Raw genomic sequence first — 13969 nt, forward strand, 5'->3', positions numbered from 1 at the left:
TAGGGCAGAAATGGTTTTATTTAACATGCAGCAAAACAAGGGCAGCAGAGTTGGTATATCCAGTACAGCTGTTTGTCACAAGGCAGTGACCTGAATAGTAACACACATGATTTTAAAGTCTAAAGCTTATAAGGTGTATTTCCATATAGTGATCCCAGAGACCTTCCTAGGGCTACAGCAGCCAGTCTCTGGAAAGCTCTTGGATTTATTCCTTAACTAGTGAAACTGATTCACTTTTGACCTGTCCTAAAGAAGCAGTGAAACCTGCTTGCTAAAGGTGGGAGGGAAGGGAAAAAACGACCTCTTGATGGAGTAAGGAAACCTGGCTGGCAAGGAGCAGGAAGGGGATCAAGGAGTGTGGAGTGTACCACTTCCCCCAGAGATGCCTCTGAGCTCATCCAGCTATGGGCTCTTTTGCCAGCTGGTGGTTCTCGACTCTCCTACTGCCCTGCAAGCCTGGAGTCCCTGGCCCAGTTGCATCCAATTGGACGGAGCAGCTGGGATGTTAGCTGGGCCTGAGCACTATCAAAGCAAGAGGGTCTGTCTGGTGACTCAGTTCAAGCATGGCCGAAGACAGGGTGGTGGGAGTAGTCCTCTCCTTCAGACATAGAAGGGCAGGACAGCAGTTTATTTCATGCCAAGCAAGAGGTAGTGAGTAGGACGGCCTGTTCCCGTGGCAGGAGGCACACTTTTCCTAGAAGTTCTGAGTACCTGCTTCCAGAGGAGAAACACTGCTTCTCTTCTATTTTCTTTCCTAGTTTTGGCCCAAGTTCTGTTGCTAACAGGCTGAATTCCATGTCCTGAGATGGCCGTAGGACACAGCCTGCCATTGCCTGGGACAAGCACACAGCTCATCATCCGGTGGCCACTCCAGGATGCTGCTGCCCACAGAAGGCAGGGCTGGAGAGGGTCAGCACACCACCTCCTCACTCTGTGCCCAGGGCCATTCGGGACCACTGGGCTTTGCCCATCTCCCAGGAGGTGGGAGCAAGAACCTGCCAGCAGGGGAAGCACATAGTAGCAGTGGAGGGCTGAGGCCTCTGGGGCTGTGAGGACATGGTTCTTGGGGGCCCTCCCTCAAGTTTCTTTTTAGAGATGGCCACCCCCCTACCTCCACCCCCGGCACCAAGGGATGCCTGCACGAGGGGAAAAACCTACCCCAGTTTCCAGGGCGGTAGTGCAGACTATGGGGCCACTCCCAACCCCTGACAGTACATGACCACTTCAAGTCACACAGGTAGATAAAAACAGGTCCTTTTAGGGGCCACAAGAGGCAAGATCTTCACACAGCAGCTTGGCTCTCAGTAGGGAAGCCCAGGGCCCTTGATCAGTATCAAAAGCTCTAAGCACTGCAGTCAGGACATGGAGAAAGACTGGGTCCAGAGAGCCCTCTCATCTTGGGACAGCCTGCCTGGGCGTCAAAATGGAGGTGACAGCATCTGTTGGGGGTCATAGGTTCCCCCACTGCTCCACAGGAGGGAACTGGTCCACCTCACCCACCTCTGTGCTCAGCTGCTCCCCCAGGGCGAAGGTTAGCCTATACCGAAGCCTGGCCTTCTCCTGCAATGGAGAGGCAGCATGTGAGACACCCTCTTCTCCTCTGCCCCTGGGGCCCTTTCTGTGCTAAAGGACAGGTCCTGCTGCCACCATTCCATCCTTAATCAGCCGGGGAAGAGAAGGGATACGGGTCAACACAGTACCCCACCTTCAGGTTAGGAGGTGGCCTGGGGCAGGGGCTGGGAGGTAGTCCTAAGGGCCTGATATGGGGCAGCAAGGGCTCCAGGCTGGGACGCCCCCGCACCCCCCCCCCCAACTTCCAGCTCACCTTCAGTGGATTAGCCAGCAGCATGACCTGAGTTATGGCTGCAGGGGGCTGGATGGGGCTAAACGGAGAGAGTTCTGTCCCAGAGGGTGGCTGCAACTTCACTTTCATTGACTACAGAGAAAGAAGCTCCTTTGAAGAGATGGCAGGTGCCCGAGATGGAACCCAGTATGGTCATGGTGGACACATGCTGCCACCTGCTGGCCACAGAGGCCCTCACCATAGTGGGTTCAGAATAAGGTCACTTCTGGTTCTAGAGGCCCCAGGAGGCTGGGGGTACCTTGGGCACTGCGGCCTGCAGCACGATGCTCTTGATAGGCAAGGGAGCCGTGTTCAGCATGGACACTACCACCACCAGCACATCAGGCCGTCCCGGCGGACACTCCTTGGCAAAGTGGAAAAGGATGCGGAAGCCATTTTTATCATAGGCTGTCACAGGAAGGGCATTACCTGTAAGACGGTGATGTGGGTATGAAAGGAGAGTGAAGGCCAGATAGCCAAGAGTCCCTGGGGTACCTGCTGCAGCCAAGTGGGGAGAGCAGGCCAGCCCTGTGCCATGTGGCCCCCTGGAGGGATCTGGGAAGGAACCTGCCAGAACCTCACAAGACTGCACTGCAGCAACAGGCAGAGAGACTAAGATAGCAGGAGAGCAGGCACCCTCTAGCTCTTAAGGGATCTGGGCAAGGAGTCTATACTCTGACCCCTCCCATGCCCCACAGTGCTGCAAGCTGTGGGCCCTGCCTCCCCTCCCACCCAAGCCCCTTAGCACCTACTAGGCTTGATAGATTCCAGGGGGACATGGACACTGGCCAGAGAGAGCTCGGGCGCCTTCATGGGGCTGCCCTGGGACTGGAAGAGAGGGCTGCCAGGTCCCGGGGAGAAAGGGAGGAGAGTCCTAACTGAGGTGCCAGTGGGAATCAGGGGCGAGGTGGTAGCCCCAGGAAAGAAGCCAGAGATGGGCTTTACCGGGCCTGAGGTCCTAGAAGGCAGGAAGAGGACAAGGCAAATCAGTGCAGGCAGAGCTGCCAGGCAAACCCCTCACCAAGGGCCCCCAAGGCCAGAGCTGGCTCTCACCACCCACCTCCCTCGCTTCTGGATCCCCATTCCCTCCCAAGCAGCCTCTGCTGCTGCCAAGCCCCACCTTCCCCAACACCTCCCAACCCCACTCCTCTCCCACTCATTACACTCTGGCCTCTTCTAAAAGCTGATCGAGGGAATCCAGCTGGTGCAGGGGGCTGTCGCCCAAAGCTGAGTTGTGGTAACCAAGGGCTGTGGGGTCAGCTTTTGGGGCTGAAGCTGGGGACAGTCCAGCAGGGAGCAAGAAGCCTGCTTTGGGAGCAGGGATGCTGGCTGGGACCACAGGAGCTGGGCGAGCGGGTGGCAGCGGAGCCTGGGAGTTGCCTGTGGCGAGTGTTGAGGGCTGGAGAAGAAGCCCTTCTGGGGGGCTGGAGGCAGTACCAGGACTGGGACCGCAGAACTCCACATCTGACTGCTTGTTCTATGAGGAATGGCAAGTGTGAGCGAGCCGAGGGCATGGATGGTTCCGGCTCTCCACACCGCCCCCCGCCCCCTACTCCAGTCCCCTGGACTAGCAGCCCTCCAAGGACAGGGCCAGGGAAGGCACTCGGATGCTATGCCTGTTCCCAACCACACGCAGGGCGGTGCCCCCAGAGTCAGCACAGCGGAGGCTGCAGATGAGCTGGGAAAGGGGAGGATGTAGTGACACTGGCCAGCAGCTTCTGTGATGTCCCCCGTACCTCTACCTGGAACAGGGGCCACTGGCTGTTTCCAACTGATTCTTCAGGAGGAGCACTGGGGACTGGGTCTGTGAGGCCTAAGAACAGAGAGGATGACTACGATGGGAAGGGCTCTGGGCTTGGGCAGCACCAGCTCCACTTCACCTACGGCTACCATGACAAATGGGCAGTGGGTGGCAGGGTGGGGAGGAGGTATCCCCAGGCAGCCTCCACAGGGCAACGGATCCCCTCCCGTCCCTAACATGGGGAGGTGGAGGAAGACACGTGGTCTGCTGTGTCCATCCTGCCCCGGTGGCATGAGGACCGAGGAACTTGACAGGGTCCCTACAACTGAAGCCTCCTTCCTCACCCTTGCTAAGCACATGGAGCACCACTCAGACCTCCTCCTGACTCCACATGCTTTTCTTCTCTACTGATCCTGCCAGGAGCGGCTCTTTACAGCCTCCCGGGGGACATACCCAAGCAGAGCAGCTCCTCGTCCAGCAGGCAGAGGGCATTGCTTGTGTTGCTGGGCCCTAGGGGGGCCTCGGCCTGGCTGGAGTGGCTGGGCCCAGGTGCCAAGGTCTGGGGGGGTGGCGGGAGGACAGGGATGCCCAGGGAGGGTGGGGCGGGGGCTGGGGCCAACACAGGGGATGAGCTGCTTGGTGCATCCCACTCGGCCAGGTCGATGAGAGTGCCGGGGGGACTGCTGCAGTGGTTTCCTGGAGGGGCAGCAGAAGAGAACAGGACTGGATTAGGGGCCACTCCAGTGGCTGCACAGCAGGAGGCAGAACCCCGAGCACAATCTTGGGCCTGATCCAAGGGCATCTGTGCCAGGGGGACACTGAGAAGCAGAGAAGGCAGGCTGAGGAAAGGCTCTCTGTATCTCCTGGCTTCTGGGATGCTGGAAGACGACTGGGGGGCTGAGAATCCCCCAAGGCCCAGTGAGACGGTACACTGGTCAACCTGCATGGTGATCTGGTGGCAGGGGCGGGGCTGGTCCGGAGGGGTCTAGAATGGGGAACACAATATTTTACCTTCAGAATCAGGAATGGCTGAGGTGGCCACCTCACCATTGATGACCTGCCCTTCAACAACTGTTTTATAAGAGTTGATGACCCGGGAGAGGTTGTCACTGGCCTGCAGGATGTCCCCTAAAGCACAAAAGACACTTTTCATTCCTGGCCATGACAACTCCCCTGGCCAAACACAAACCCAGATTCCTGAGACATTCCTGTCAACTACTCTCGTTTTCACTCACCCAAACTGCTGTCATTGTCCTCAGTCTCGCTGGCTAGTTTAAATAACGTCCGCCTCTTATTCTCACACCGATCAAACAGTTCCTGTGAGAGACCCAGAACTGAAAATCAGCTACAAAGGCCACTGGAGATCACCTAATTCAGTGATTGTACCCAGAAAACCATGGACTCCTCTAGTGCCACAGTCAGTTACTGGCAGAGCTGGGCTTAGAGAACTAGTCTTCCTGCCACCAGCTTCCACCAATTGTATCACCTAAGATGCCTGCTCAGGCAGAGAAGTCCCCAGGATAAAGAGAAATACACCCCTCCCCGCCTCCCAGGCTGGCACATGCCTCAGAACTCAAGAGTAGCTACATGACTCTGGACTGAGGTTCAGCATCAAGGGCACAGGGTAGATCTGTCTGCCCAACCGTCCCAAGGCAGTGTAGAAACGGACTGCCACCCCCTCTGCACCCGGCTGCTGTGTCCGTAAGTTAAGGCACAGCAGGCGTCATGAGCAGCATCTTAGGACAGGTACTCGGCCCAGGCTGGCTCCCTTTCCCGGAGCCACCTCTCCTGGAGGCGGGCCCACCTTCATGAGCTCCTTATCTGCTTCTGAAGAGTCTTCTTTGCTGTAGTGAAGCAGCATCTCATTGAGCAGTTTTACATTGTTATTAACCTCCTCTAGCGTATGCAGACGCTTGGTCACCTTCTGGATCCGCGCCTCATCCTGCATCAAAGAGGATCAAGGAGAAAGCGGCTCCACCAGACTTGTCCTGCTGCCCCTCAGCGTCCTGCAAATCGAGGATCACACCCTACCAGAGGCCAGTCCCACCAGAAGCTCCTTTCAATGCATAGTTCCTGGGACCACAGGCCTCAGACCCAATTGAAAGTTTTTCTTCTATAACAGCCCTCCCCACCCCCCAGCATGGTCCCATCGGCTCTCACTCCTCTGTCCCATTCTCCCCCGAGGCTTGTGCTCTTCCTCCCATTCTCTGGCCTCTCCGGGTGAGGGCGGGAGGCAAGGAGGGGTGAACAACAGAACTAATACCCGGGGAAGGGACCGCTGCTGTGGTCATGGGCTCCTTCACCCCACACCAAGGCCCAGGGCCCGCTCACCTCCTTCACCATGGACTTGATGAGCTTGTTGGCCTCCTGTAGGTCGTCTGGGTTTTTGCTTTTCAACAACTTGGCTAAGAGCTGGAAGAGAAGGATATCAAAGGCCAAAGAGAAGGTAGCAGCCCACCTGGGGAGACCACAGAGGAACCGGAGCCCCCCACAGCACTGAATGAGTCTGCACCTAATCTGAGGACACCACAGGCTGGATGTCCCTTACCTTGGATTTCTCCTCATCATCAAAAACAGGGTTTTTAGGACGAGGTGGTGGAGAGGGGATCAGCGTCCTGTCCATAGGGACCAGGGGGTCAGACTGCACTATGCCTGAAAGGGGACACAAGGGGCAGGCACACAGGCTGGAGTCACCCTGATGCCCTTCCTCACCGAGCAAGGGGAGCACATCCCTGTGACCAGGACCTACAAAACGGGGGCAGGGACAGAGCGAGCTGCACACACCTCACCTCATCAAACCCCAGACACCCCCTTCCCACTGTCTTCGGGGGTTGGAAGGGAGGCAGCCTGGGTATGGCAGACACCCCCTCACCCTTCCTGACCTGGCCTTCGTTAGAGCTGCTCTGAGGCTGCGGGAAGATAGGCACCTACCCTGTCTCTTCAACATGTGGTAAGCATCCTTGATCTTTGATTCTTCTGGCAGGGCCAATGTCCAGCTGAAAAGCAACTCGATAACCTTGGTCTTCACTTTCTCAGACACTCTGTCCCCCAGGTACTAAGAGGCAAAAGGAAAGGGGAAAACCTAGGAATTGCACTCTGGAGGTAAAGACAGTGGGAAGGCTCCCTCCTCAGCAGTGAAATGGCCCCTAGTTAGTTACAGTCCTCAAGGGCCTACTCCAAACCAGCAGGTGCGAGGTGTGCGTGTGAGTGCTGGAGGGAGGTTAATGTCTCTAGTATGAAAACTTGTTCCCTCTGCTTTAAGTGGGTGCCCAGGGCTTAAGCAACATGAGCTGAGTAATGAGGAGGCCATCTAGTGTCCACGGGGCAGGCCAGAGAGAAGTGGCTCCTGTCACTAGAAGCCCTCCCTCTAGACACACACACACACACACACAGCGGCTGCCCCATCACCTGTCCCATTAAGACCGGGTGCCTGTCAGAGTGAGAGGTTCCCTGTAGCTTTCTGGTCACTCTGTCCCCTCAGGGCCTAGCTTTCTAAGGACGGGACATGGAAAATCTCACATCCATGGATGCTGGTTGGGCAGCGAAAGCTGGTAAGATGGGAGAAGACGGACACAAAAGAAGTTCCTAGAAATGAGGAAACTGCCACTGACCTTTGGAGAGACAACTTTGATTAATTCATTCAAAAACCGGAACTTTCCCACTTCGTTATGAAATCTCCTCCCACAGTTCTTCATACATGCCTCTAGCACCTGCACACAAAGGAGGGGCGCTCAGTGTGGGGTCGGGGTGGGGCCTGGCACAGAGACAGGACTGAGCACTCACTCAGAAGGAACTCGGCAGATGTTTGCGCTGCTCCCGGGAACATTAGGTTAACAGGATCACTGATACTCTGTGTCCCTCAAATTGCAAACCTCTTCTGGGGAGGCACAATAGGCAGTAAATTAAGAAACAGAGACCCAGATACCAAGATAGATGGAATGCCAGTCCTGGAGGTGCAGGACTGCCTGTGAGATTCTGCCCTTGTGCTTTACAGATGAGGAAACAGGCCCAGAGATACAAAGGTTCTCCAACTCATAGTCCACAGTGCTTTCCACAAGCTGGTCAACATTCTGGGGGTGGTGGCAGATAATGTTTCTGATGTTTTCTTTCTTTTAGCGACACCCCCCCACCCCCCCAATGGCTCCCATCTATTTTCCCTCTGGGGCACCTAAAGCTGCCGTGAGTTTTCCTGCTCATGGTACCTGCAGTTTATGCCAAGGAACGCACCCGCTGGCGCTCACTGCCTTGGCTCCCATCCTTGTAAAGCAGGGCTCCTCAGGCTCACCATGACCGGCGCTTTGGGCCGGTTGCTCTTTGTTGTGGGAGTCTGTCCTGGGCATTACCAGATGGTTAGTGACATCCCTGCCTCTCCTGCTAGGTACCAGCAGCACCCCCGATGTGTGACACAAAAATGTCTGAAGACGCTGCCAAACGTTCCTTGTGAGGCAAGACCAGTCCCGGTGAGAACCCATTTTAAGGCCTCTGCTCTACAGTGCACATGACAAGACATGTGCACAGGGCCAGCTCGGCACTTTTTGCATGATCGGTTCTTTTCCATCTTTCTAGGACTGAGTGAAGTCAGGGTAGAAGCCTGGGAATCCTCTGCACTCAGCTGCACTCTGGTTTAGGGGAGAGCCTGGAGGCACCCAAGTCTACACGGAGTTCCACGTCTTGAATCCACTAAGATCCCCCTGTTGGTGTGATGCCTTCATCAGGAACCAGTATCACTTTAGCTACAAGAACAAATTATACTTGCCTCACTTTCCTTCAGTTGCCCAATTCTTTTAACTGGCAAGATAGCTCCTTCAGCATGCAAATCTTCCAGACGCCTTCCCTCAGCCCCACGCTGGGCTCAGTGCCCCGCCTTTAGCTCCCTCCCTTAAAGCACTTGGCTTCTCCCACTAGACCTGTGGCCATACCGGCAGGGACTGTTCTTCAGTCACCTCTGAAGCCTAGGTGTCTGGCACAAGGGCAGACACATCTGTGAATAGTTGTTAGGATGTCCAACTGTATCAAGTTTGCATTAAGAATTTCTGGCCAGCTTAGGGTATGAGCCAAGAACCTCAGAAAACCCAGGTGGTACATGAGGAAGGGCCTGGGCTCATGAAAATCCACCCTGAGAATAAAAAACCTACCGTCAGGGCCTGCACCGCCTCCCATTCCTGTGGAGACTGGATTTTATGGGCCAATAGTCGGACAGCAATCTGGGGCCTGGGAGACAAGCAGAGCACATTTTCAGGACAGTGCTAGCCTTCCTTGGCCGTTTTTTTTTTTTTTCATTTTATTATCATTAATCTACAATTACATGAAGAACATTATGGTTACTAGACTCCCCCCTTCACCAAGTCCCCCGCCACAAACCCCATTACAGTCACTGTCCATCACCGTAGTAAGATGCTGTAGACTCACTACTTGTCTTCTCTGTGTTCTTGGCCGGTTTTTGACTCTTTCAGCCATTGCTTACCTGCCCCCTAACAGCTTTGAGACTCACCCTTCAAGCTCTTTGTTGATCTGATCACAGAAGCCAATTATGTATTCCCAGTCCTCCTGGCGGTTTGAAGGATTGGTGGCTTTATCTTGGGACAGAACAAAGAAAACGACAATTGTTATAAGAGCAAGGAGGACACAATGGAAGGATTTTTCCCACAATTTTTAGGCATTGATATGAAGGTAACTGTTTCCAAGTTTCTTCTCTAATAGAGAAGGCTCAATAGTTCAGTCAGGAAGCAATTCAAATACAAATACTGCTTTCTGTCCAGTATTCTGACAGTCACAACAAAAGAGAACACAATTTGAACCTCATGGAGCTTTGAGTAGATCAGGAATACAGGACAAATAATTATAAACACAAATGATGAAAATATTCATATACCTACATAAAATACTTATTATATATAACAAATATAGGTAACTCCAGCTGTATAAAGATAAGCTAAGCGTTAAGCAAGTAAGAATGATGGAGTGTTTTCTGGAGAAACTGAAGTCAGGTGATAATGATAAAAATAAGCCTAGAAAATGTGAGTATTTCCTACATGCCCTTCAAAAAACTTTTCCCTAATGCTTTCAGTTTTTTTTAATTGCATATAATGCTTGTCATCACTTTAAGCTAACATTTACTGAAGCCCTACTAAGCACTACTCATTGTGTTATCTGTCCCTGGGATCACAGGAATAGAATCTGTGCATGAGAATTTAGCTCCGTGAGGTTTAAACGGCTTTTCACAAAGAAAAAGACTAGTGTTGGGACTGAGACTAGTCCTCAGAGGTCACTGAGGGTTTAAAATCCAGGGGCTAAATGCCAGGTCTCCTAACATTTGCTGTGGGTCCTCTCTTCCCTGCTATCCCCCACAACCTGTGCTCACAGAGAATGGCCCCAGGGCAGGGCTGTTAACTGTATTCCCATCTCAGATTTTGGAATCTGCCCCTTCCAGAAAGCAATCTGAGCTGTTTGCTAAATTCAGGGCTTCAGGCTCAGAAGATAAATGGGAAAGCTGCAGGCGTTTCTTTTTTAAACACCAGGCTCCTCCTGCAGATTTCCACAAGGGCCAGAAGCAGAGCGGCAGAAACTTGAAAAACATTCTCCCAACAAAGGTGTTAGAATTCCTAAATCACGATTTTTTTTTTTTTAATTTCCTGTTTAACTAACATTAAAGATGACTACTGGCTCCACGACTAAATCCTTACAGGGCCTCCTAGGCCACATCCCCACCCCCACCCCCACTGCTCAGAGCAACAGGGCCTGAGCCACAAGAGGTCAGCAGACACCACCTCCAGGCAGAGGGAAAGCTTGCAGTGCCCAGCAGATGCAGCAGCACCTGCCTCGCAGTGTTTCTGCTCTGGCTGCAAGAAAATTCTGATGGTTTAGGTTCGTACTTGATAGAAAAGAGAGATGTCTTGTTCTCAATCCTGAAAAACAGGCCCTTCAACACATCAAGCTTAAAGGGAAGGGAGGTGAATTCTATCAAGAGTGACTATTTATTGTCATAGGGACCTGCTGGCTGTCACCTTCCAGAGAAGCCCCGAGCCCGAGTCTCTCCCACCGTTGTCTGATATACTCTCAGGTGTTAGCGTGGCTGTTCCTACTCCTATCATGAAGGCAAACTTAGACGCGAGCGGTACCCCCACTGCTTTCATCATCTTGACAACAGCCACAATGCCTTGTGGCGTAAGAAAAAGCAGGTCACTCACTTCCACTTTTCTGCAACTGGAAAAGTACCCTACAAATACGGAGGACAGTGTGACACACACCCCCACCCGCATGTGCATAGCAATAGGCATTCACCAAATGACAAATTCTTCCTGGGCCTGCTGCAATTATCTGCTTCTAAGAATGATCCCACTTACTTTTCACTTGTGTTCGTTCCACTTCTGTAGAATCCCACTTCCTTTCACCTTGACAGACTTTTCTACTGCAAATCTCTGCCTGTGCTTGGGCAAAAAAAGCCCTGGTTTCAGCAATGGTCAGTCCCACTTCTGGGTATTTCCTCCAGCTCAGAAGGCAGACTTTAATCACCCACAGGAACTGGAAGAAACCTCCAGGGATAATTCTGGGTGACTCAATCTCTCCATCTGCCCACTGCCACCCCCAGCAGATGCACACAGCTTTCCACCCACTCGACATTCTCCTTGGCCTGGCAGAGGTGACACAGGAGCCTCCTTGGCAGACCCTACTTCTAGAACTGCCCCTCTGGGCTCTACTCTGATTCAAGGTTTCTATTTTTAGGCCTCAGTTCAAAGCCTCATTCTCTTCTCTGTTTGTGCCTCTAGATTTCCTGCTTAATTACATCACTAGCCTTGACTCTTATGGCACCTCAAAAGGTCCAGCAGAGATGGAAACGGCAGCATTAGCTGCTGCACCTGAAGATGGCTCAGACACGACAAATTCTATGTAGCAAATGACTTAGAAATAAGCAGAGGCAAGAACATGGGATGGAAAGGGAGTTAGGAGTCAACCTTCAGTGCTAGGATCCTGAATCAAGACTTAAGTCAATCACCAATAATTATTAGGCAACCAGAGAAAATTAAGTACACAGCACACTAGGCCCTGAAGGGACTATAGTAAAAGTACAAGAACTGGATCCTACCCTTGGGGAGGTGCAACACATGACAAACCAGCAGAGCAGAAAAGACCATGTGTAATTATATGCTAATTTGGTACAGAAACAAGTCTAAAAACAAACTCGTCACTTCTCCTTCCTGACTTCCCAATTTCTATATATTCAAAAACTTTTACCCCACCCCCAGGCACCCAGGCCTGAACCCCACCCTCCCCCCCGTTGACTCCTTCCTCCCTTTCCTCGCGCACTCGCTTCCAGCAGCCTGGAGGCCATTCCTTTCTTTTCTCCCCCCCCACCTCCTTCCTTCCCACCTGCTTCCAGAACTTCTCCAAGCTATCTTATGCAGAACTCCTGTATTAATCCTCCTAAGACACTACGTTCACCAGGTACAGTAGGAATGGGAACCTGAGAACTAGAAATTTAAACCTCTGAGGCTGGAATTCAAGCCTTTCCAGAATTTAGTTCTAATTTTCCAGCTTCCTCTTCCACCATATACTCCCGCAGGAACTCCTTGCAGCAGCCAAACGCGGTCCTGTGCGCCCCACAGTCTGTGCACTCCACCTCACTGTTTGGTGCCTTCTTAGCCCATCTTCCCCGTTCTTTAAGGCCTCGCTCAAATGTTCTCTCCTCACTGAATCACCTTCCACTCCACTTAGCCCCAGCCTCCTAAAGAAGCTGTCCGCATTTTAGCATTTTCAGCTCTTGCTTCGTACCTTTCTTTTTCTCTAGGAATGCTTTGTCCACTCCCCGTCACCTTCATGACACAGAACGCAAAGACTGTTTGAACTCAATTTTCATAACATCTCGTATGGCAGGTATTCATTAAGTGTCGATTAACTGTGGTAATGACAGGACTTTAGAGACGGCTTAAGTCATCAAGAGACGCTTTGTGGGGAAGGAGACAGTGATGGGGAACAGGGCCTCTAGGTAAGGAAAGCAGTGTTAGGAGTGTTAGGCAGGAAAACAGATATATATCTAAGCGGGGTTGAAAGAGAAAAAGGCCAGAAAGTCCACTAAAAAAGACCCAAAATTAATCAATTAAAGCTCAAAAAACCAAGAGCAACTTGGCCTGGAATGTCTGAATACTTCCCAGATAAAGGAAGGCACCTCAGCACAGCCCCTGTCTTTATTGTGTTAATCATGCAGGCCCCTTCTTTACCTTTACCTGCCTGCCGTTTTTTCCCCTTCCGGCCCCAAGTAGTTTGTAACCTAGGCAACTAATTTAGCATGCAGCCCCAGCCGTAAACAACAGAGTAAAAGGCAGGGAAGATTCCATCTTAAAGATTGTATTTAATACCCAGGAATATTACTCTTTAGCAAACAGACAATAACTCAGCCCACCTTGGGGGCTGGGGGGGCAGCCTGTGTGATCTGCTCCCAGACCAAGATGAGGATTTCTCCCAGGGAGAAATCAGAGCAGGAACTTCCTTGTGTTAAGTTAATTCTAAGTATTCAACGACCACTAAACAAGTCTGCACCCCCAGCCCTTAGTCACATTCCTAATGAATCCTTACGAGGGGGAACCCCCAACCTTTCGGGGCGCTCCTCTCTCTGAGGTCGCTCATACTTTCTAAGTGTGCAACCTTTTAACTTTAAACTCTCTCTTTTAACCTTTCAGGGCGCACTCCTCTCTCTGAGGTCACCCACACTTCCTAAGTGTGTAACCTTTTAATCTTAAATTTTCTCTCCCCAAACCTTTCAGGGCGCCTCTCCTTGCTGAGGTTGCTCTGCTGCACTTTTCTCTCTTTAAGTTACTTTAAATAAAACTTTTACTCTGCTTCACTACTGTGTCTCTGCCCTTCAATTCTTTGTCACCGCCGGGACAAGGACCGAGGAAAATATACAACGCTCCCCCAACAGGACAGGCACATCCGACTCACCAAAGCAACAAAGTCTATCAAGAAGCTACAAAGAGGAAGCAGTGGGATGATTTGATTAAATAGAAGTGGAGGAGCAGAATGAAGAATGGACTGAGGGAAGGTGGGGGGAGACCTGAGACCCTGGGCCCAGCAGAGGTTTCTATAATAATTTTGGCAAACCATGGAGTGACGAGAACCTAGTAAAATGGTTCTGAACCCAAAGCCCTGGTTCGTTCAATTGCTCCAGTTGGCACCATTAAAACATGAGAACTATGAAGGCAAACAGAGAACAGGAATGGAAGGAATCTTAACGCTGCCTGAAATATCATTCTAACAATGCGAAAGGGTCAAAGGCCAGACTCAGCTCTAATCTCTAGGGATACCATCCCATTCGCCCCTCACCATCTTCCGTCTCCCTCAAAACCAGGCCTATCCCTCTCCTATTTCAAAATATAACTCTAAACTTAGCC

The 13969-nt window shown here is 52.0% G+C and overlaps 1 protein-coding gene across 5 annotated transcripts in view; it reads right to left on the bottom strand.

The window, feature by feature from the left end:
* The window catches only part of GGA3 (golgi associated, gamma adaptin ear containing, ARF binding protein 3), a 15395-nt gene continuing 1426 nt past the window's right edge, over nucleotides 1-13969 (bottom strand). Inside the window, exons 2-18 of one of the 5 annotated variants that reach the window (XM_036899955.2) lie at nucleotides 9076-9160; nucleotides 8720-8795; nucleotides 7787-7911; nucleotides 7196-7294; nucleotides 6516-6639; nucleotides 6133-6236; nucleotides 5916-5996; nucleotides 5389-5526; nucleotides 4820-4901; nucleotides 4596-4712; nucleotides 4038-4280; nucleotides 3580-3656; nucleotides 3007-3320; nucleotides 2596-2801; nucleotides 2103-2272; nucleotides 1826-1936; nucleotides 1-1560 (exon numbers count right to left, since the gene is read on the bottom strand). In XM_036899955.2, coding sequence (XP_036755850.2) covers nucleotides 1450-1560; nucleotides 1826-1936; nucleotides 2103-2272; nucleotides 2596-2801; nucleotides 3007-3320; nucleotides 3580-3656; nucleotides 4038-4280; nucleotides 4596-4712; nucleotides 4820-4901; nucleotides 5389-5526; nucleotides 5916-5996; nucleotides 6133-6236; nucleotides 6516-6639; nucleotides 7196-7294; nucleotides 7787-7911; nucleotides 8720-8744 — 2127 coding nt within the window. In that variant the 5' untranslated portion in view covers nucleotides 8745-8795; nucleotides 9076-9160 and the 3' untranslated portion in view covers nucleotides 1-1449. Of the gene's footprint in view, nucleotides 1561-1608; nucleotides 1657-1825; nucleotides 1937-2102; nucleotides 2273-2595; nucleotides 2802-3006; nucleotides 3321-3579; nucleotides 3657-4037; nucleotides 4281-4595; nucleotides 4713-4819; nucleotides 4902-5388; nucleotides 5527-5915; nucleotides 5997-6132; nucleotides 6237-6515; nucleotides 6640-7195; nucleotides 7295-7786; nucleotides 7912-8719; nucleotides 8796-9075; nucleotides 9161-13969 lie in introns of those variants that run through there. The other 4 variants (XM_036899954.2, XM_036899956.2, XR_005027649.2 and 1 more) reach the window with 4 other exon arrangements.

The sequence above is a fragment of the Manis pentadactyla genome, chromosome 4 (genome assembly GCF_030020395.1).
Source record: "Manis pentadactyla isolate mManPen7 chromosome 4, mManPen7.hap1, whole genome shotgun sequence".
Classification (NCBI taxonomy): Eukaryota; Metazoa; Chordata; class Mammalia; order Pholidota; family Manidae; genus Manis; species Manis pentadactyla.